We start from the raw sequence: 22154 nt of genomic DNA on the forward strand, positions 1-22154 counted from the left end.
CAGGAACAATGCAATATTAACATACAGCCCATATGCATCAGGGAAATGTTACACTAATTGTCAAGGAAGCAGTTCCGAAGTAGTTGGACGTAAACCAAACAGTCCGTCTCTTTTGTTGCTGATTAAATATGTAAATGCAAAAAGTATTTGCCTGGAGATGTAGTATCTGTTGAGTATATAAGCTAGATTACGTTGTCTACAACTGGCTTCCAACATCAGGGAATTCAATGGTGGATTTACATGTGTCTCTAATAATATATCAAATGTTCACCGACACGAGGGTAAATATATTAAAAAATCTGTAAGATCTGAGAAGAATCTGTAAGAAAAAAAAATTAAAAATATAAAAGGGTAGCTTATGCTTTATAATGTAAAAGTCACCTAAAAATGTCGGTTTCATTGAATGCCCCCCCCCCCCCCCCCGGAAAATACATGTGAGTTCCTATACCGTAATCAGTGCCTAAATTTCTCACAGTACATTTAGATACGCACTAACCGTTCGACAGGCCTTAGCAAAGGGTGACGCCTGGCCGGAGGCGCCTGAGGTGGCGCAGGTGCAAGGTGTTATTAAGGCGTTAAGGATATCATGAACGTGTATTGGAAAGCCTAGACACTTCCCAAGGATGTGCAAGATCTAGGACGCCTACCGATTCAAGAAATTCGTGAGACCTACTTACACAATACAAGACGCTAGCACTGGCATCCGATAAACTGTTGCAACAAATAAAACAGATTTAACACAAGCGCTGACGTAGGACCAACAGGACACGGAAAAAGGGAGCGAACTTGGTCGAATTAGGAAACACTGGCGAAGGTTCTCACGCTGTTGTGCTAAACATTCAAAAGTAAAGCCCGATAAAAAAAAAATAGGGAATGCGTATGGTTTATACCAGTTTCTGATCTAGCTCAAATAGCCCATGTACGCTCAATTCATAACTACTTCAAATGAACGAAACTATAACACCGAAAAGTCAACCTTCTCTGATTATCGACAGACATTGTCTGTAGCCGGTAAAGAAACGGCCCTTACATATAAATAGTCGTGTATATTGATACGAATTACAGTGTACAGAATTCACACTTTGCCTAAAACGTGTATCGGACTCGAGCTAAGCGCTGGTGAATAGCGAAAGTTTAGAACATTTAGTCATAGAACCGTATATTAAAGGCTACTCAGTACTTGTCGTTGTGCTATGGATAATTCTAGAAATGCTCACATTCACTGAACGTGCTCATAGCGATCATCAAACGATTTTTCCATTTATCTTAATAACAAGCAACATCCTTTTCGAACGCGAGCGTTTAAACAAGACACACACACACACACACACAAATGATATCTTTTGCTATCAGGTACAGGGCCGATCAGGTATAATTCAAGGTCGAATCTAATGGATAGATAAAATAATATACTAGCATAGATAATATCTAAATCTAAATAATAGATCATGGCCTGCTTCTTACAATGAATAGTAGGAGTTAGGACAAACGGAACGAATCATTTTTCCCAGTAGTAAACAGCCAATACATCGGTAGCATCAATTTATCGATGTGATACTTACGAGCATAACAATTTTTATCAGTTCAATGTACTTTAGCCAGTTATTTTTATTATGCTTCCCAGTATGTTAACTAAATAGCATAATTAACATAACCAAGGTTTTCATTCGAAGATCTAGTTTGGCTTAATTAAGGCATTCTTCTCTTCTTCTGGTGTCCCTTTCGCTATTTAAAGCACGGCATCTTGTTATATCATATATTATGTACACCTTGTGCGATTACCTACGATCACTTTTAAAGTACTCGATTATAAGCTGCATAAAAGATGAGACCCTTGGCATCTGGCGAGCTTGTTTTAAACAGTATTTCTTAATGGGCATAAGTAGTCCGGCGGCATATTCAATCAAAGGTTTTTATTTTTAATAATATCTGCTATTAAACTGTGACTGTTAGAACGATATCGCTATGGCGTATATGGCTGTCCCATAGACAAACAGCGTGCCGAACACTTTTGATCTGCGGACTTGAGATTTTGTTTCACGTAAAAACGGAACACTCTCAGATGTAAAGCTGGAGCACATAATATATAATAATAATGAATAATGTCATTTCATACATATATGAAAGAAGAAATTGAACTGACAAATTCTGACATCAGTCATGGAAAGCATTACTTAACGGATAATAAAAGGAATAAAAAATTGTTTAAATACGAGATAGATTTTAGTCATTGTACACAATGGAGCCCATATCTACCTGTCGCTTATAAACCCCTTCGTTATCCACATAAATAAGTTCTTTCATTTTTGTTGCTTACTTAACTTTTTTTCCACAGGTATTGCGAAAGGACCGATTCCGTTTTGCTTGTATATTCACTAGCAGTATGGTCAATTTGAATCAGTTCGGCATGTAGTTGCAACATTTTAATTAACACTAAACAAGCGGGCCGATAAAAATAACCCTCATTCGACTAAATATGCAGATAAAACAAATTTCGAGTTTGTCTAATATCCGAGTTTACCATGCTACGCACCAAACATAGACATGTCTACTTACCTGGCTACTAAACGGGGCTAACAGCCACAGGATGAATATCCAATCAAATTCAAATCCACGATAGATACATTCCAAATAGAGTCACATATGGATTGATACGTACATAGGGTAATAATAGGTTTTTGATCCCTAAGTATCACTTGGCCAAAAATACCTCATAGTTCCTGGCTCTGGAGCCTCTCAGAAACTATCACCAGAAAAGCTGTATAGTACGCACGTTCGATCTCGTTGCCAAACAGCCTTCGTGTGTATTTTCTAAAAGATAGTCTCATTAAGAGACATAAATCTGTGTGACCAACTTCGATTGAAGCCTTTGATCGTTAAGTTCCTGCGAGCGATTTGAATAAGTCAAATTTACACAGTAAAAATCATGCTAGCTACAAATGTGGGCAAATAAACCTCAAATTGGCCGAGAGATTTTAAATAATCAGCTACCACAAATTATCGAGTTATGATACTAGAAAGGACAAAAATGTCAAAATGACATAGTCCTGAACTGAAGTGGTTCCACAAACAAGTATGGTACATCGAATTCATAAACCAATACCAAAGGGCTTCCTTTTAAAAGTCATATCAGAACACCGAAACACCAAAACATTGAATGGTAATTCTACCTGCTGCTGCTGCTGCTGATTCCATTAACAACAAGAGTATTTGCCAGATACGTTTAAGTTATCCAAACCAAACGTGCCATGGCTTTAGGGATCACTCAACTGCCGAAGGTTTTTGTGGAAGACCAGTTAAAAAACGCCCTGGTTCAATCAAGGTGCTTATTCCTTTCAGCTGTTAGCGCTAAAAATCTTGCTGCATGAACATTTTTGTTTGTGCGGACTAAAGTTTCCTAAATCACTTATAGGGCTTATGCTGCTAAAAACGATATAATTAAACATAATATTTGCACCTAAATGGCAGTGGTTGACGCTTTCTGAGTTTCGCTAGCAAGTTTGCCTCACTTAGCGTCGTTACGCGTTTAATATTGTGATGCATTGTTTTCCACTAAGGATTTTTACCCATCTTATAGCAATCGCTAGCTTTGACGGTCAAGCATTAGATTTCCAGCGATTTTAACGGATTATCAACACAAACAAGCTTGAAATGCCCATCAATTCAGTTTCTTAAGCCTTTCATTTATGTATTTCTCTTAATCGTTTTCAATGAATGCATTATTTCATATAGTCTTACACATAAGTATTTAAGATCACAAATAATTTTATGGTACTAATCATAAGTTCTTACTAGGAATAAAGGAGAACTGAACTTCTTAAACTCAACTTTATTTCTAAGATAATAAATAGCTAGGCACAGCCTTTAATAATTTCACCTGCAATTATCGGGACCAGCCGAAATTTCTCAGGAAAACTATTATATCTACATTGCGTGTCACCACCCCACAACTAGTAAATCTGCTCAACATTTAGAAAGCTTTAATCTCATACTTCCCACTGTAATAGTGTGCACCAAATTAAGTCTATGGTAAATGTTAATTATATTGCATTTTCAAAAACCTTTCATGATTCTCTTAGTGTGCGTTATTATACGCTCTATTATTCTCTCGGTCACTTGAGTTTGGGTTGGCTTCCAGAAAGTCAGAGCTTTTGTTAGGTTTTGTGTTATTTTTCTTTACTTTTTTTTTTTGTACCTTTAATAATGTGTATTATTCAGCAGTTCAGAAAAACACAAACGTTTTTCACATGGAAAGGATGTTTTAAAAAAATAATTCTGCTATATTGCCTTTTTGCTTATCTAATAAGCAGTGACGAAACAACCGAGTCGCACACGGTATTGGAGATACGAAAATGTTCTATATAATTTGATCTTTTTTAGAAGCCAATATCGTCTCTAAGCGGTAACCATATTTCGTTCTTTCGTTCATTAATAAAGTAGATCATATCGTAACGAGCGGTATAGAAGTAATTCCTCTCAACTCGTGGATCTCGTCGCCCAACTCCGAGATAAAACGTTCGCCCAATCTCAATCCACTCCTGTTCACTTGGACGTCCACCAAAGCGCCTATATTAAGAAGGAAAAGGAACAGAGATAATTTTAAACCGTTAACATATGCGGATGGCATGCTTATGACAGAATAGACAAAATACTGTGGATATGCACCAGTGCTAACGGTCTTCCTTTCTTCGTTTCTTTCCGTTGGGAATAATGTCCAACACATTCATTTACAGATGCTTGGTTTGTCAACGCGAATGGCATGAGTAGCGTAACTGAATTTGAAATTTAATTCGACCTGCAAGAACGCAACACTTTTTAATAACTAGAAAACGTTTGCTTTTTAAATTACGCCGCAAATATTGCTGCTATTTCCTTTTTAAACATTACTGAATATAGTTTTTCTTAGGTATAATTTCGTTTTACTTGACTAAAATTACAATGTAAGCTAACTTATGACTCGTGCACTAGTAGAAAATAACTTCACCATATCTGATAAGATGTAACATTTTACGTCGCAATTAAGTCTTGTTCTAAAAACACTACAGAAGCTATGTCCTACTTGATAAGGTATCTCCGCTCAGACTCCTCATCGATGCTAACATCTGCATCCTTGGGCGTCGGTGGTTTTTTATAAAGACTCATAGGCAAAGGAAAGGAGAGTGAATACTCCGCGTTGGTCCGACCGCTCGCTCCCCAATAGATCTTCGTTCGATGAGGAGTAGTGAGCTCAACTGTAACATCTGTAACGCCACGGTATTCAAACAAAGGATACCACATACTTTTAATTAGTAAAACAAGGCTAGTAACGTCTACTGTCATAACGGATTGAAATATTGACCTACGATGGTGATAATCTAGCGCTATTTTGAACATTTCATGTTGTAGTCAACTTCAACACCTGTACTGTAAGTTGCTCTTGGTCGAAAACATTTTTGAAATAAAATAGTTTCAGTTAAACTTTTCACCTAGTACTGTGAAATGATCGTGGCAATTATCAAACGTTTAGAATGAACATCATTGATTTGCTCAAACATGCGTCTTATCTACAAATGTATATGAATTGTCTGTACGAACTTTCTTTGTTGAAAGCCTGAATGTAGTAAACAAGCTTCATGAACGACTTTCGGCTAGCCTCGTACAGGCTCGACGCTCTGGTTCGAGCTGTTATCCATTTACTCGCAGGGTACAATCGTTCCTCGAAACCCTGAATGGCCAAAATGCATGCAGACATTTAAAGCCGATTCCTTAGTTGTATAGCCGCACAAAAGTGAATGCCCGTGTTGGCAATGGTTCCATGCAAACGAGTGCATCATGGGAAACTAATGTGAACTTCATCCCACGGTGAAGTCCACGGTATACTATTTTCATACATTAATCGGTTCAGATTGCTACCGTATGCTAAGTTCAGTTATGCACCTATTTTTCGTGTACGAATTCGGAGAGGAAGAGAGATAACACAAGAGTTAATCCAAGTACGTCATTATAAAGCGCAGATTCAGCATAAAGCTGGCATTTCCTACGTGACAATATTGCACAATTAATATCCTTATGGTGCTGCATGTAATGCACGCATTGTGGGAAGGAGTTCAAGGTTATATTATATTTGTACTCATAATTTTAGTAACAATGAATATTATTCTGAAACGATTTATATTCAAGGCACGCTACAACTAGCAGCAAGTCTAGAGAAATAAAACCAAAATTCAGCTTACTAGAGCAAAGAGGTGCTTATGTGGGACGCTATAAATACGATCGAGCAATTCCAAATTATTCTTATGAAAAAATTATTTTCCTTCCTTTATATATATATATATATATATAACATCGCAAATTACTTATCATAGTCTTTGTGTGTTACTAAATTCATATAGCAAAAGCGTCTACTTACGCCACAATTGCCTTTGTACAAAAATATATACATAGTCGATTATGTCGAGCAATAATTATGAGGCGTATCGGTCGTTAATATTAAGCTTTACTCAAATCAGCTTCAAACTAAGTACCTTTGATTCAGATCATATATGACCCATCACTCTTGAAAGCTAAGACCAATGACGGCTGAGATGTTCGCTGAAGTAACAACTCAGACTTAGTGATTCATATCATTGAGCTCACCGTGCCGTTGCGAAGTACTTTATAATCGATGCACTCGGTTCCCTTGTGGACGCAAGCTTTTGTCGAGCATATCATCAATGTGAGTATATAGACTACAAAAAAAACGACAGGACGGTTTTCCATGGAAGATCCTGGTCGTAGCAATTGTTGAATCTACAAGAAACGTCATAAATGGAAAACATCCAGCTCAATTGTAAATATATTCAATTAATGTAAACTTCACACTTGGTTCGAGGACAAACATCTAAACTCATCGGTAAATCGCTAAAGACTACTTAAAGCCAGGGTGCATCGATACGCCCAGACGCAATTCAAATGAAAGCTTCGAAAGTCAGTTTTCTTTAGCGTCACCATGGAGAAACCAGGACAGTTATATATGAATGCAGTGCACTTTAGCAGAAAGCACGTCCACCAAATATAACTATTCCAGTCAAATCTACTACAATGAGCGAAACATCGTTAATAATGCGTTTAATGTAAAGCTTATTGGATCAATATGCCTTGTAAATTTATTAAAGTGTATCTTTATCTAGCAAACTTTTTAAAGTTACGTGGCAAATTTACAGAGATCGTTCACTTCAGTTGTCACATTGATTTGTGAGATATACCTGCTATAATGTCAGAATGACGACCTTATGCTATGCACTGACGACTAATCGTTGTTCGCATTATATAGAACTGGCGGAGATGCTTTAAGAGAAGTGAGCTTGGTATATGCAGAAGAGTTTATTGAAATAAGCAGCCGTAAGGAGACGCAGGGGTTTTAATAACTAGGGTACGCGCTTCGACGAAATATAAAATACGGCCGGAAGGTGGGACTGATTGTCTTAAGTCTGAGTGAGCGAAGAGCAGAAAAATGCGCGTCCGGGAAGTTCTTTAATCAAACGGCTTAATTTCCACTTCAGTCATTTTCACTTTCGTTCTGTCTTTGATTTGGTAACATTTAAAGGTGAAAATCAGTTACGCAGGTCGTTGCAGAAAAATGTCGCTCCGATGTATAGACACACTTAACTTCTGTCGGATCATGAAAAACAAACAAGAAATTTATATATACGTACATCGTTGTGTAACAACATGTGTAAACAACTAACGGATAGAGAACAGGACTGAAAAAGAGATTGCTATCAAAACGAGGAGATCCTCTGGTCGATATATGTAATCAAAGAACCAAGGTTATACCGGTCATTACAACGATAGCATTCCGCAGCCGCTGCGTTGAAATAATTTCTGTGTGCACTACAGACTTGAGCAAACCGGCGTTGTAATTTAGAATAAGCTCTATCAGATTAAATACTATCAAGAACCTATACAGTTTAAAGGCTGTTTCTGGCAGAAATATCTGGAAGCAGAGCTGAAATAGCAGTTTGGCTGCTGATGACCAGCACTAGGCCCCTGTCCTGCACATGTGCGAGAAAAAACAACGACTGCAGATAAAAAAAAACTCACACCATATTGGAGTTTGGGCATAGCAAACTGTGATAATATAACAAAAGTTTTTCTCATTTTTTCAGTTTTATTATGAATCTATATTGTAGCATTCACCTGAATAGCAGTAAGGTATATTTTGGTCTTGAGGCGATGTATAGGCGTGGCGTTGAGTATATGGTAAATAAATTAGGTAAATTTAGGTCGTTAGCTCAGTGTTCCTGAATAAAACTGTTTAACTGCTGCAGAAGCGATAATGAAATCGAGCTCTTTATTTATCTACAAAGCCGCTCGCAGGTTATAGTTTGTTACAATACAATTAAGAACAAATATGTACTTGAATTATCATCACCAATCTTTAATGCTATCATATGATATGACAATAGGTCTAATGGTACAACAAGATCTATCGAGAATAAAGTTTCCCCAAATCGTCCCAACGGCAATGCTGCCAAGCCACTAGATTTCGTTAACACCACAACATCGCACGCAAGTAGTTCCACAGATGTCTAAGTTTCTAAGTTCGCGGCAAAGTTAAGCAAGGCCCAACGCAGGAAGTAACGAACTACGCAAGACAAATGAAAACGCTTGAATGAGGCCGAAGCGTAAGGCAGAAGCAGGCTTTAGAACTCTTTGAATAGAAACCATGTATTCTGAATCAGGTTGTCCAACAACAAATCATCGGACTTCCGGTTTAAGCCTCGTTGTGCATTATAGACATCCTACATAATCAATATTCGCGTGATATTATAAGATTATGAAGTTAGTTTATTTAAATCCTGCTGAATTGTATGCCAACTCGATCACGATCGGATGCTTCTAACATGATAGCAATATGATTTGCTTTTGTCATCAGGTTGATCAGCCATCAAAACCACCGTAATGTAATTATAATATATTTTTGCTCACCAGGGTACAGACAAATACCACTTAGCAACGAAATTGCCTTCAGAACTCACGAAGGTAATTAGAGTCTGTTAGTTAACGGTTTTATTAACAAACCTGCACAAAGTGGGTTCTAACGCGGATTAAAGCTCACCCAAACAATTTCGTTCATCCATGGCGTTGAATTCTGAAGTTGGATTATACGTAACAGCTTATGAAACCGATGGCTATTTTGGACACTACCGCGTTTAAAAAACGGCTAAACCTGTAGATCGCATTTATATAATTTCGTCCGTAAAGCAGTAGTGAATAGTGAAAATTGCCTTCTATGTTATCTAATACAACGTAATATGAAGGCTCTCTTGCCCAAAATAAGATGGCTAAAAAAATTCTTTCTTACTTTCTCCCCTGCATATTCATCGAATACGCTCGAAGTAAAGGAAATGTTTAATTTTATATAAAAAACTATATGTAAATTTCATAGCAATAGCACTCTTTTAAATGTATGGTCAGCTTTATATTAAACATATGCAAAATCCGTCACCACTTCAACCATTATCGCCACATATGACATGCCGGACTGAATGTCAATGACCTGCAAATTTCGCTAGAATGTTAGGGAGCACTTTCACACGACGGGGGGCGGGATTTCCTACTTGCAGTTTTCCGTATTCATAGCATGGAACAAAGCACTTTTTCATGGGGACTTACCATGGTCAGTGGGTCTGTGCTTCAGCCATGTACTATGTATTGCTCCTCTACTGACACAATAGTGTTTTCTCGTGCGTTACGTTAGCTCGAGTAGTCTAAGACGGTATTAAAATCATATATAAGAAGAAGATGGGCCGCGAGTTCAAGCCCTGGACGCGGCAAGGGTTGATGTGAATCCCCTTCTCAAATGGCAAGCATTGAATTGTATGCCGAGGGTTTTCCGCGCATCCCCGGGAACCCACGCATAAAAATCGACACTGACCCGACAGTCTTGGTTATTTCCCGTTGACAGTAGAATACAACGATCATTTTGTAAAAAAAGTGATTGGCGTTTAGCATAAACATTCTCCATTAAATGGTCGCAATAAATATCCTTTACCGTGCTACACTTTTGAATTTTATCCTCATAAATGCATCAGTGCTGATTTGCCGGATTTATCGCGCGAATAGAGAAATGAAACTGATATGCTGAATGACCGTGATGATAAGAAAAGATCATGATGAAAGCACTAATAAGAAGCCCCACCTTTAATATTGTATATATAGTACTGGAAAGTAAACGGCGTGCAAAAAACTGTAATGATGCCATAGTAGTAAACGCTCTGCATTTTCAATACTGTCTGTCTACCTACATAGACCCAGATGTCTTGCGGGGTTAACCACCTAGCGACTATCAGCGGGTAACTTTCACACGAATTCACTTCCGGTGACGGTTAACGGTGAGAGTTAAGCAGCTCGGGTTCAAGGCACTCTTTATTTAGCTCCACAAGCAAAAGGCAAAGTCAATTTTTAATGTATCCCTTGCATTTCCGTTTTGAAGAATTTCGTGACCTATGCTCTTCAACTCAACAAACCTTAATCAAAAAAAGCACGGCAATCAGCTGCCTTCGTCAGCCATTCATAATTATCCAATTTACATCTACACGGAAACTGAACAGTAGTAACTGTCAGTATCTGTTGTTTCCAAATTTCACATAAATTTTTAAATCACTTTATGTACCGCAGGCTCCGATTTTAAACCAGACCCAACAGAGCAGAGTTGAGCAATTTGTGATTCAAAATATAGATCATTTGTAGAATTGAAATATTAAATCACTTTGAGCCCGTATAAAGACGAACGTAAAATTATCGTTTGAACATTTGTGACGAGACTTTCTATAATTCTGTAGCTTTCGACCCAACCTGATAGCCGTACCTAGAGCATTTTCTCTTTGATCAGAAAATAATTATCTAGCTTTGCTAAATTACTTTATTTATTCTACTGAATTTGCGATCCTTACATACTTCTTGATAGTGGTACGAGCAGGTCGTCCTTAATACTGCCCATGGCTCGCATACAGCTAGTTCAATAATCCGCACCATAAGCGTCCAAAAAGCCCTCTAATAAAATTGACCTCAAGTTAAATAAAACACGCACAAAACCTTTGTTTCGTGCATAACGCATGTACTAGCTTTAGTTTATTCTTAATTACCTGTATATTTATTATGAATTTTATTATGTCTGTTTTAATTCAGGTGTCAGCATCTTCGTTTTTATCTCACTTCAATAGCGCCAGCGACGGATGTGATGTATTGATCACCATAGACCTTAGTTTTTTCAACTTCAGCTTTATCGTTAAGAAGGCGGCATATTTGATTATACTTGTACTATCCATTTATGATCGTTAAACACTGAAAATTGCATTGTATAGGATTGTTGCACTAGCACAAACACCTTCTTGAAACATGCATTCTCTTCACGTGTCTAGCATTCTTGGCAGGGCCTCACCTTTGACTCATATTAAGGGCAACGATTAAAAAGTCAATATTTGATAGGTTTTTTGATGTCCTTATATACATTTTGGTTCCTGTACATAAACGACAATGAAAGATCCCTTGTATCGGCACGCATACCATTACCGATCATTGTCCATGCGAAGAATGCCCAGGCCAACACAGTGGCCAGACGTGGATTCGTCTGCCACACCTCAACTGATCGTAGTTGAGTCAGCAGTTACTTTTTTAACCTTTAACCAACGATAGACAAATTACTATATTAATAAGCTGCTGGTTGATAACAAGGTTTAAGTGTTAATACTGACTGCTGCGGCGCTGAAATTCCGCATAAATAGCATTGCCATCACGTTTAATCGTAATATTTTGAATATATTTAGATGATATTGTATAACAAAACTATAAAAGAGTTCGTGACGTCAGTTGTCTGCTTATTTTGGCTTATTTTGTTATCTGCTTGGAGAAGTTTTTGTTTGTTCGTTAGAATGATATATAGATACTCTAGTATATTCCAGGGTCCATGTGACTTGAAAAACGTATACTCAAACAGAGTAGAGTCATCTTCAGTTATCTATTATACGCGCCCGTTGCTCATTGTATTGGTCCAAGGACAGCGGGAAACAAAAAAATTTGCAACCATTGCCAGTAACAAAACGGTGTTCTGAGCTGAGCTTCGTTAAGATGTTCCACGACATAAAATTCCCCATGCGAACTACTTGGGATCAATGTGCAATTCTCACAAAACTGAAGCATTCTTTCCATACCACTAACTTCCATATCGGCCACGATTACGGCTTTGATGCAAGCGAGGCCAAAAGAGGAGCTCGTAGCGCTTGTTCGGCCTATTTTACATATTAATGTTATCTTTTACATTCAGTGTAGTAATTTTCCATTTGATTTAATTCGTCTCCATAATGTCACAACCTTTGACACTTACAGTTAAAAGTTGTTTTGTGGGACCGTCTTTTACAAAATGATCGGATATCGTACACTGCACAGTAAAAGAAATGACAGTGAACGTCAATGCCAACCTCATTGGTACGTCCGGATGTTTTAAATGAACTGTCGCACTTTTCGAAAAGTAGAGTATATTCACATCTAATTGTCGATTTAATTATTATTGGTACAAAAAGTAAACCTAGTTCCGTGTTCAGTTGATACTATACACATGGGCGATTATTAGAGCGAAGTGGTTCTTCGGTAAACAATGTTTCTGTTAATTAATCGAACAAGTGTAAAGTTGTGCATCAATAGATGTGCAACTCGCAGTATAAACAAGCGACACCCATGTTACATGGTCCATAGAAGGCTATTAATCTTCTCCTGAGCACGTACCTCTAGCTATCGTGAAACCGTTTATTCACACGAGATAACGTCGCAAATGTAAGGTACTTGTTTCCATTGGTGACAAGGTTTGCCCGGTTCTTGCTTGAACTACCTACATAGGAGAATCCTTATGACCACATCCATCATCGCTATCCGACCCCGCGTCGAACCCTACCCGAAAGTAATTGAAAATCCCGATTTCCCGTTGCTACCATTGTGTTAGTTGTAGGAACATCATCTCACTATAGATGCTCTACCGAGTAGATGACGAAAGAAACGAAATTAACATTAGAGAAGCTATTTACCTATAGGAGTGTACGCCTCTATAAAAACATACCGTTGTATTACCTATCGTTTAACGGTGATGTCAAAGGAAAATACGTCATTTAGATCATTACTGACCCTTATTATGAAAATCATTATTACTCTAAAAACGTAGACTAATACCCCGTAAAATGCCGCGCTCCTCCACATATTTGCCATTATACAGGCATATATATAAATTGCAAAGAGGAGTATCACGTATGTATAAATCAGCGTCTAAACAAAGGATAAGTCTTACATACAACGTTGAGTAAGGCTTTAGTTGAGCTTACAATAGTACAATTTTCGTATGATATGTCCTTTTTTGTCATCGCTGCGTTTCGAAATCTCAAAACGAGGTCATGTTTATTATAAAATCGTAAAGTGGGGCTGGCTGACTGTGATACTGATTGAACTGTAGGCATGTAGACATTGTCTTTGCCTACAAACATAGTAGCTCTTCGTGAATTCGTAACGTCCACAACAAAGAATAATTATCATAGAACATTAAATGTTATAGATATCATTTGACTTCATTTAAGAATGGCTTTTAAGAAAGTTATCGTCACTCTAATCCGTTCCCGCCTGTTCGTTTTCCATCCCTCTCGTGACCGGCAATTCAGCGCACCTAGAAATAAAACCTACATTACCTATAAAGCGATAATCCCTCCAAACGGCCTTTATTTGGCATGTCGTCGTTTGCGCAAACGACTGTCATAATTTTAGTTCTTCCATTTGTTTACCTGTCCCTTACGCGACTCATTCAGGCGTAAACTATATCATGTCCTTCTACCTCACACCCAACATTCGCAGAAGACAAACAAAAAAGAGACCAGATGATTGGCTCTTTTTGCGTCGCGTCCTGATTATTTATCGTCTTCTACATCTTTTGTTCCATCTTTATAAATTGAATCGATGCCAATCAGTTCATTGTTTTTCGATTGTATTATGAGGCTAAGCAATGAAGTACCAGTCTATTTGACATCAAATAACGTTCTAGTAAATATCTATTTACAATATACATAGATATATATGTAGGACCCCTGATTGTGGCAGATATCTTTGTCTAACGCTTATTACGTTCGTAAACAAGATTTTTGAGAACAAAGTTCTGTATATTGTGGGCATCCAAGTGGAGGAATTTCCATTGCAGTATATCAATAAGTGACGGATAACCGTAGACAGGGTGGCAGAGCAACTATTCGTCACGCTGTCGACCCACGTCTGACAACTAGAGCAAAGATAACTTCTCGACCTTCACTCGTTTACCGTTTCAGTACCACTGCTGGATGCTGTATACAGTTTAGTTTTTCGTTGTCATATATTTCCACTACGGTTCATTTCCTTAATCATCTATAGATAGGATTGATCTCTCGGTCCGTTCAAGCAGACCGTAATGAGTCTAGCCACGAAGTTCCTTTGCCACCCTGTCTTCTTCGACTAGCGCTTCCTGTAGGCTACGAGTGAATTCTGGCAGTCGCTCGACACGAGCACGTATTGAATCAAAACCACCTAAGGCGTCGTTGAGACGAACCGTGTAATCCATGACATCGTAATCGGGGTCGTTGGCCATCGAGCGTAGCTGTTGAAGGTGAGCAAGAAAATCCTCCGTTTCAGCAAGAAGATCTTGATGTTGTTCCCACACAACTTGTTCGGCATCCTGCACTTGGGCACAGGCGCGACCTAGTGCATCTTCTCCTGCAAGCAAATCATCTCGGTCCATTAAATAGTCACCTGCCTCATCAACAGGGCTATCTCGCTGTCCAGTTGGATCACCGACGGCGAGTTCCTTCACGCGATCTGCGTAGCGGAGTGTGTTTAGTGTATAATCGCAGGATGCCATCCCTGGTGAAATCATGGCAATCATGCACGTCCGACTTTTTTCACCGACAAAAGAGTCCTTAAGAATATGCGTTAAACGGGAACCACGAAAGGGCAAGTGGGCGCCCTTTCGACCTAAAGCTCGAATACATTCCTTCAATGCCAACAGACCTTTGTTGATATCTGCAGCTTCACGCTGCGCATTTCGGTCGTTAGCCTTCCCTGTATCAGAGCCACGTTCATTACCTGCCAGATCGATTAAACTAAAACGCCCGTGAAGGCGCATTTCACGGCCAGCTGGTCGATACAACGTCAGCTGGAAGACTGCGTGTGAACGCGATGAATGCGCGTTGGCTGATGTCGTTCCCGACGTACGACAGGCGTTACCTTGTTGTAACAACTGCAAGACCTCCTGAACATTTTGGACACGAGTTTCTGACAAGCCCACGACCTGCACCTGCTGTTTGCCATCTTCCAAGATCCGAAGCAACTTTTTCCCAGCCAGTAGGTCAAACACCTTACCACCGTAAATTTCGAAAAAGCTCGCGCATACCACTAAGTTCTCACGGACATAGTGGGGCGAACGAAGTGTAGCAAAGACGTCCTTTGTAGCAAAATAGTAGATGCCTTTATCAACCTGTTGTGTTCCTTTGCCATCATTGACAAATGTCCCACCCATCGTATGGGTCTTTCCCGACCCTGTTTGGCCGTACGCGAAACATGTTGCCATTCCGCCCTCAAAAACAGTTTTGACAAGCGGCTTGGCCGTGTAACGATACACGAGCTCGTTATCTGAGCTCTCGTCGAAGGCGTAATCGAAACGGAACGGTGTGTTCTCCAGATACGGTGTTAGGTCCAGTTTGGTTTTCGGCTCGTGTACGATCAAATGATCCTTCGATGGCACGGTAATTACATCTACTTCTTGCTTTGTTATTTCTTTTTTTCCCAATGGACGTTTTCGAACAGCGACGGTAATCCGCTGATCCATCGGTGGGTTGGCTGGTGGAGCCATACGCGGTAGCTGGTGCCGATAATCCCTGAAAGGCGAGTAGAACAACGGAAATTTGGATTGATGATACGATAATAATCACATAAATGCATTTGTAAGTGTATGTGCAGTATGCCACTATTCAACCTGGAGTAATTTACGAGAATGTTTTCTAGCTAGTTGTATAGACAACATTAATTTCACATCGGAAGCTACTGAAACGTATTATGGAAATGGACAACCGAACTCTTTTGGACGACGCGTATTCTATCGCATTATTCTGTTTAATAAGAATAATTAAGGCAGCTACACTCACTCAATCATATTGAGGAACTTTTGATGAGGGTGTTTTTTTCCCACATTTGATGAAACCGCTGTTGGCCGCGCCATTTTTATCGGTTGAGCAGGCACGTTGCGCGGCTTTGATATTTCGGATCGTCGCAATGCCAAAGGCTCCGGACGCCCGCCAAGACGATCTCGACGGGCGTTGCCACCAGGTACCGTAGCTACAGCTGGCGCGTGCGTTGTCTGAACATTGTGGTTATTGTCCTGATGTAACGAGTTATTACTCAAACTATTCAAACTGCCCGGAACACGGCTTTCCTCCATGCCAATAGGACGAGCTAAAATTTTCAGCCAAAATAAAATAGAACACATGACTTCTATTGGAATAAATAAGCAAGGTTATTTACAAGGGTGGTAGTAGGATAAAGTAGAGATAATAACATTAACCAATACTAAGACCAATAAATATACACGCATTCTATTAATGACTGTTGTCACCAACTGCAGCTTGATTAATACCGTCGTAAGCGTTAACTAACTATTTATGGAGTAGGATAACAAAACCTAAACATAAATAATGGGGCTATCAACTATAATACGTTAACTATCACAAAAAAACTTACAAGTAACTCTGGGAATCCTGCGCGTCTGTTCGGCAGCTGAATGCTGATTTGAAGGTTGCGGGGCGACAGTTCGCCGATCCGGCCCTGTGCCTCTTTGAGCGGAAGGTCCTCCCGAAGCCACACTACTCGCCCCAGTAGCCGTTATTGTAGGTCGCGAGGATATCGCCGGGTGGTTCTCCTTCTGTCGATTGAGCTCGATGACGTCCGATATCGACAACTACGATGGCGATAGCAGGAATACAGAGTTATCATCTACCATTAGTCTGACTGGTAAAAACCTCACACTACACGTAACTTACTGACATACAACATTTAGTTGTGAATTAAACTGAAATTGCTAATAAAATCGACGAAGACCTTTGTGCACTAAATGGGAGCTGTTCGTTTGTTCACGCATTACTAAGGCATCCTTAAGGTGGCACCATCGTAAGCCAGTTTTTGGATCGTTAGACAAAAAAATGATCCCAGTGTAAAGCTACCCTGTGTATGGTTATACGATTCAGCAAGCCTTAGATGACATTACTAATATTCATTTTAACAATTTTATCTTTTGCATTTGATTACGGGACCCGTGTTTGTATATTAAATCAACTAAAATCCCGTCTAGTTGATACGACTGTGTAAGAAGCAGTTGTTCTAAATTCGCACATATGCTACACTGCTGCTATTACGCACTCCCAAAAGACGTTATCCTTCTTTACATCGTTTAAGCTTAACTATATTTTTTGTCTGTAGAAGCAGCATTTTCGCCTAGCAACCGGTAACTGTTGTTACCCTTTCACCCGCAAAAACGCCAGAAATATTAGATGGAAATGGCGCTTCGCTTGCGTAACCGAAATGCTCCACTTCACGTCTCCGCCACTCGCACGTCATTCCTCACTTATCTTCACGCGCACACACACACACAAATACATATATTATACAGCAGATATCGCTTGTGACTAAACATTCTATAAGTACTCGCATTTGCGTGTGTCTGTCTATTTATCCGTGTGTGGTCCGTGCGTGTATGTGCTATACTAGTCGATTCGTACAGAACTTTTTCATGTCACACTCTTCTACTTTTCCTTGAATTACGCCAGCAACGATATAATGAACATTAGCAATGCCAACAATAACAACAGCACCTCAGAGTTGTCACCTGTTGCCAACTGTCGCCTTCCGTCGATTCTTGGGACCCGTACTATCATCGCTGTGAGGATTAGAACAGCAGCGGTAGTTAGCCCACAGCCTGATCCAAAAGCAGCCCCAGCAATAGCGCGAACGCATATCCAATTAGCAACGGGCAAGCGAGAACATCGGATCAGACTGGATCGAGCCGGACTGACTAGGACTTACAGTGCCGTTATTATTGTCGTTGTTATGCTGTCCACCAGTTCTCTCCACCTATTGCCTGCTATCTAGCATTCTGGCCGTCCAGTTAGTATTAGTCTTCAGAATTGCCGTTATGGCACTGAGCCAGCGACAGTGCCACTAGTGGCAAAAGAATGACGCGGACCGTCAACGAAAATTGTTAACGGCCGCGGCAGTGATACTGCTCGAACGTATCATGGCAAAATCACTGCTTGACTGAACTATTCCTATCCAAGGGGGTGCATCGAAGCGAGAAAAAAAGATCGTCGCTTCCAGCCAGCCAACCAGCGGCGGCAGTGTAATGGCGCGGGAGAAACGCAGAGACAAAGAAAGAGACAAGCCAGCAATCTACAATGACTCATCACAGTCGTTCGTCACATGAAAAAATATAGCGAAAATAGCAACAGACATTTTAGCGAGAGAGATCTATTAACGTGATTCATCACCGGTAGGTAAGCAGGTTTTCGAGGAGACGAAAAGAAACGTCTTCGCTGGAGCCGAAAGCGAGGCAGAGAAAGCCGAAAACAGTTGGAGAAAGCCGGAATAAAGACTTCGTTGACGGAAGGAAAATGTCGTTACTTCAGACGCATTTCCACGTGGATAGCCATTACGCTGACAGTGATTGTACGATATAGGACAGACTACAAAATAAACCGAAGAGATGATATAAAGGCTTACATGAACTCTTAGCTAATAGCCCATAACGAACGTACAGGTTCATTTCTATTACATTTCTAGTAAACGACCCATTTCGCTCCTATAGGCAGAGTACAATAATATATCGAGGTAACGCACCATGATTGCAGAACATAAAAATCATATTAAAAGGAAAACCTAAACATTAACCGATGTTATGCGGTCACGACAGTATGCATGACACCGATGCCAGTGCAGCCAGCCATTTAAATACCATCAAACTGATCATGGGTACGAACATGTGCGTACCAGACCAACGGGAACCTCACAATAGCACATTAGCGTCGCTGCTTGTGTTGTGTCGGTATCATTAAGACGCCACAAGGTGTTAACATGTACTAAATCTTGCCGCGTAGGTATAATTTAACCGTGTCCATTTGCTACATCATTTGTTACTCGTTGGCAGGTTTGTCTAAAAGCGTTTCCTTTATCTCTCTTTTCTGAATTGCGCATTTATGCAACGCACTTAATTTGGGCCGCTTCTCTTCTTTGTCCCGTATGGTGTATTTCTGCTTATATGCATGAAAGGTGTATTTCTATTTATGTGCATGACAGTGTAGAATTCTAGAAAGGTTTGATGTTGCACAGTTAGTTGCCATGGGCATAAATTATCAATTTCGGAAAAGTGAATTGTATTTGTTACATGTGGATTGATTCAACTAATTATTATGCTGATTATTAAATCAGATCGAAACTGTAGTTTCGATCTGAGGACAATCTGATTATTGTGAAGCTGCTAAGCTAGAAATGGCATCTGTATATTCTAAGTGTTAAGTCATCAGTGACACTGCTTTAGATAATGTAACCAATATCATAATTAATTATGATTAATGTTCACTACTGCGAGGGGGATCAACAACATGTGTTTGTAATAAGTAGCCCTTACCATTTTTGTATCGGTTACAAGACTTCCACAATTAAAACCATAGACACAAAATGATAGTCATGTGGATGCTCGGATATGAAACGTGAAATAATCATGTATCATTCGCTGCTGCTAAAAAACTAAGCTTAGTAACATCAAATTTTACCTTACTTTTTCATTAACGAGAAAATACATATATTTCGGATCGTCAATTACATTGGTCCGTGTCATCATAGCACTACGTTATCTAAACAGCACAAAAAAAAGAAGCAAACTACATAACATACTTGGAAGAATAGGTAAGGTCTACAAACTGACAGTTTAGTTCCTAAATACTGCTGATCACAACAACTATATGGCAACAACCGTCCTTTTGGTCCCTCTTCGACGCTTTCTACGATTTTGCTCGTCTTCCATAACACGATACGTGCCCCCATCATCATCACAAGAAAATATTACTTTGACATTTATATAAATACAGTGCACGTTAAGAATGACCAGTAGATCATCGGATGTTTTTACATTGGGGACACTCAAAGGGAAGTTACATCATTTCGGGAAGAGGGCGTATGGCTGTGGGCGCAGAACGAAATTCCGGGTAGCAAGAACAGAGCTAAATTTAAGTATTCGTGTTTCGCTGGCCGTCACCGATCTATCTATTATCAAAAAAAAAAATGTGGACACGGCAAGCAAAAGCTCAACAATCGGAAAAAAATTATCACTTCAAGCATTACCATCACTACGATTTCTTTTCGTTGCCGACACAGACAAGCACACTTACACACATAGGGCCACACAGACACACTCACACACACACGCATAGTTTTTTAGGAGGTCTACCGTTCAAAAGAAGTGAAACGGCCACCCCCGACAGCAACCGTCCGTCTCCAAGGTACGCTATTTTATTTTAATACAGCTTTTTTTTATGGCTATTATTAATTTGGTTTGTGGAGAAGAACGTACAGCTAATTTTTGCTCTTGGTTAACGATGTGACAAATTGTTGCTCCACACACAACGATGAGTAAATATGCACAATGCTTATAGGACTGGCTTAGTTTCTGAATATGCTACGTACCTCCTTTCCTTTGGTTTCGCCGTGTTCATTCCATTCGACTTGTACAGATGAACCCTTTATCGTCGTTATGATAGCGGGATGAACCGCTCCTAAAATAAAATTTGCCAAGAAAGCACGCACCACACCGAATACGCGGATAGGTTGGACGTATACGCACGAAGCGCAACAGTCGTTGGCCAATGCACACCCGAGCGTACGACCGACATGTAAGAAAATAAAGAAACGTTTGTTGCAAGGCGATTACGTCAACAATACATGATACGTCGAATTTATTATATACATATAAATATATATATTTTTTTGTATAGAGACATTTGTAGATTACTTTATGGGCGTCCCCAGTAGGCCCTTAAAGGAATTTTGCATGAGAGCTCTAATTAAAGTTTCAATCTCTGCTAACAGCAAAGATATAACTAAAATAGAAATATCCGTTGAATCATGATTCGCGTTTCAACGATTATTATCTGTATCGAACGCAGTAACAGTTCAACGGAGGCTAGCATCACTTGGCCAAACTCGACAAAATGCATCATAATAAACTCGTTATAACAACCTCTCCTAATGATATTCTAGGTATAGACACACACACGCACGTACGCACGCACATTCAACGCTCAATGGCCGTTGCTGATAGTATTATTGTAGGGAGGTCCGGCCGTGTTGTTAACGGTCATCCCGAGGCACCGGCAGACCCTAAGAATAAACCACACCACAAATTCGAGCGAGCTCTCGATGTCCGAAAATCCTTCCTTGCAAACACTGAGCACTCTGATCAACTACGACTAGCTATGAAACCGACGGTAAACCAACAAGTTTACAATGTGTTCATGTCGAGACCACTTACCATTTGAGCGTTTGATGAAGATCTCGTCCCCTGTCTGAAATCCTCCTGCCATCGTGAGCAGCCTACTAGGGGCTCCGCTGTGAGGACCAACCGAAAGTGCCGGGTCCGTTGCACTGCCTGTCTACAAACTGAAACTGTGGGGCCCTCCCTATATCAGCTTTTTCTACAGTACGACTGCTCCTAGCCCACAAGAGTATATACTCCGGCCGCACACAGCAGAGAGACACCGCCGAGACGGCCAGAAGTACAAACACACAACCGTTGTCGGTCAGAGAGGTACTGGCGCGAATATTTCAAACCTGCAGACACCAGTTGGACCGGCCATCGTTCGACGCGAAATAAAACCAGCGCTAAGTTGGCGATTACACTGGCTGTAGATATCTGTGCAATGCTTGAACGTCGGCCCCTAGATAGCAGTAGTTGGGAGTTCGACCCGATAGTGATTGTATATTAAGGCCAGAGCCAACAGGTTCAATAATTGATAAATTTATCACGAGTTACAAGGCCTAAAGGAAACACTTCATGCGCTGGTGAAGATTTGAAGTTGAAGCGAGAAACGATCCAC

At 39.9% G+C, this 22154-nt stretch overlaps 1 protein-coding gene across 2 annotated transcripts; it reads right to left on the minus strand.

Moving 5' to 3' along the window:
- Positions 1 to 3814: 3814 nt before the first annotated feature.
- On the minus strand, positions 3815 to 22150 carry LOC111266707 (kinesin-like protein KIF2A). Of its 2 annotated transcripts, XM_022844428.2 has the most exons (9): positions 21590 to 22150; positions 20746 to 20834; positions 16756 to 16972; positions 16164 to 16470; positions 14573 to 15896; positions 6616 to 6768; positions 5575 to 5704; positions 5060 to 5240; positions 3815 to 4566 (listed from the first exon to the last, which is right to left on the minus strand). In XM_022844428.2, the coding sequence occupies exons 1-9, from the start codon at positions 21639 to 21641 to the stop codon at positions 4377 to 4379; spliced, it is 2643 nt and encodes an 880-aa protein (XP_022700163.1). In that variant the 5' UTR covers positions 21642 to 22150; the 3' UTR covers positions 3815 to 4376. The 2 variants fall into 2 exon arrangements, with proteins under 2 accessions (XP_022700163.1, XP_022700164.1); XM_022844429.2 differs by lacking the exons at positions 20746 to 20834; positions 21590 to 22150 and adding an exon at positions 17883 to 18843.
- Between the last annotated feature and the right edge of the window lie 4 nt (positions 22151 to 22154).

This window comes from Varroa jacobsoni, unplaced genomic scaffold (genome assembly GCF_002532875.2).
Source record: "Varroa jacobsoni isolate VJ856 unplaced genomic scaffold, vjacob_1.0 scaffold_1109, whole genome shotgun sequence".
NCBI lineage: Eukaryota > Metazoa > Arthropoda > Arachnida > Mesostigmata > Varroidae > Varroa > Varroa jacobsoni.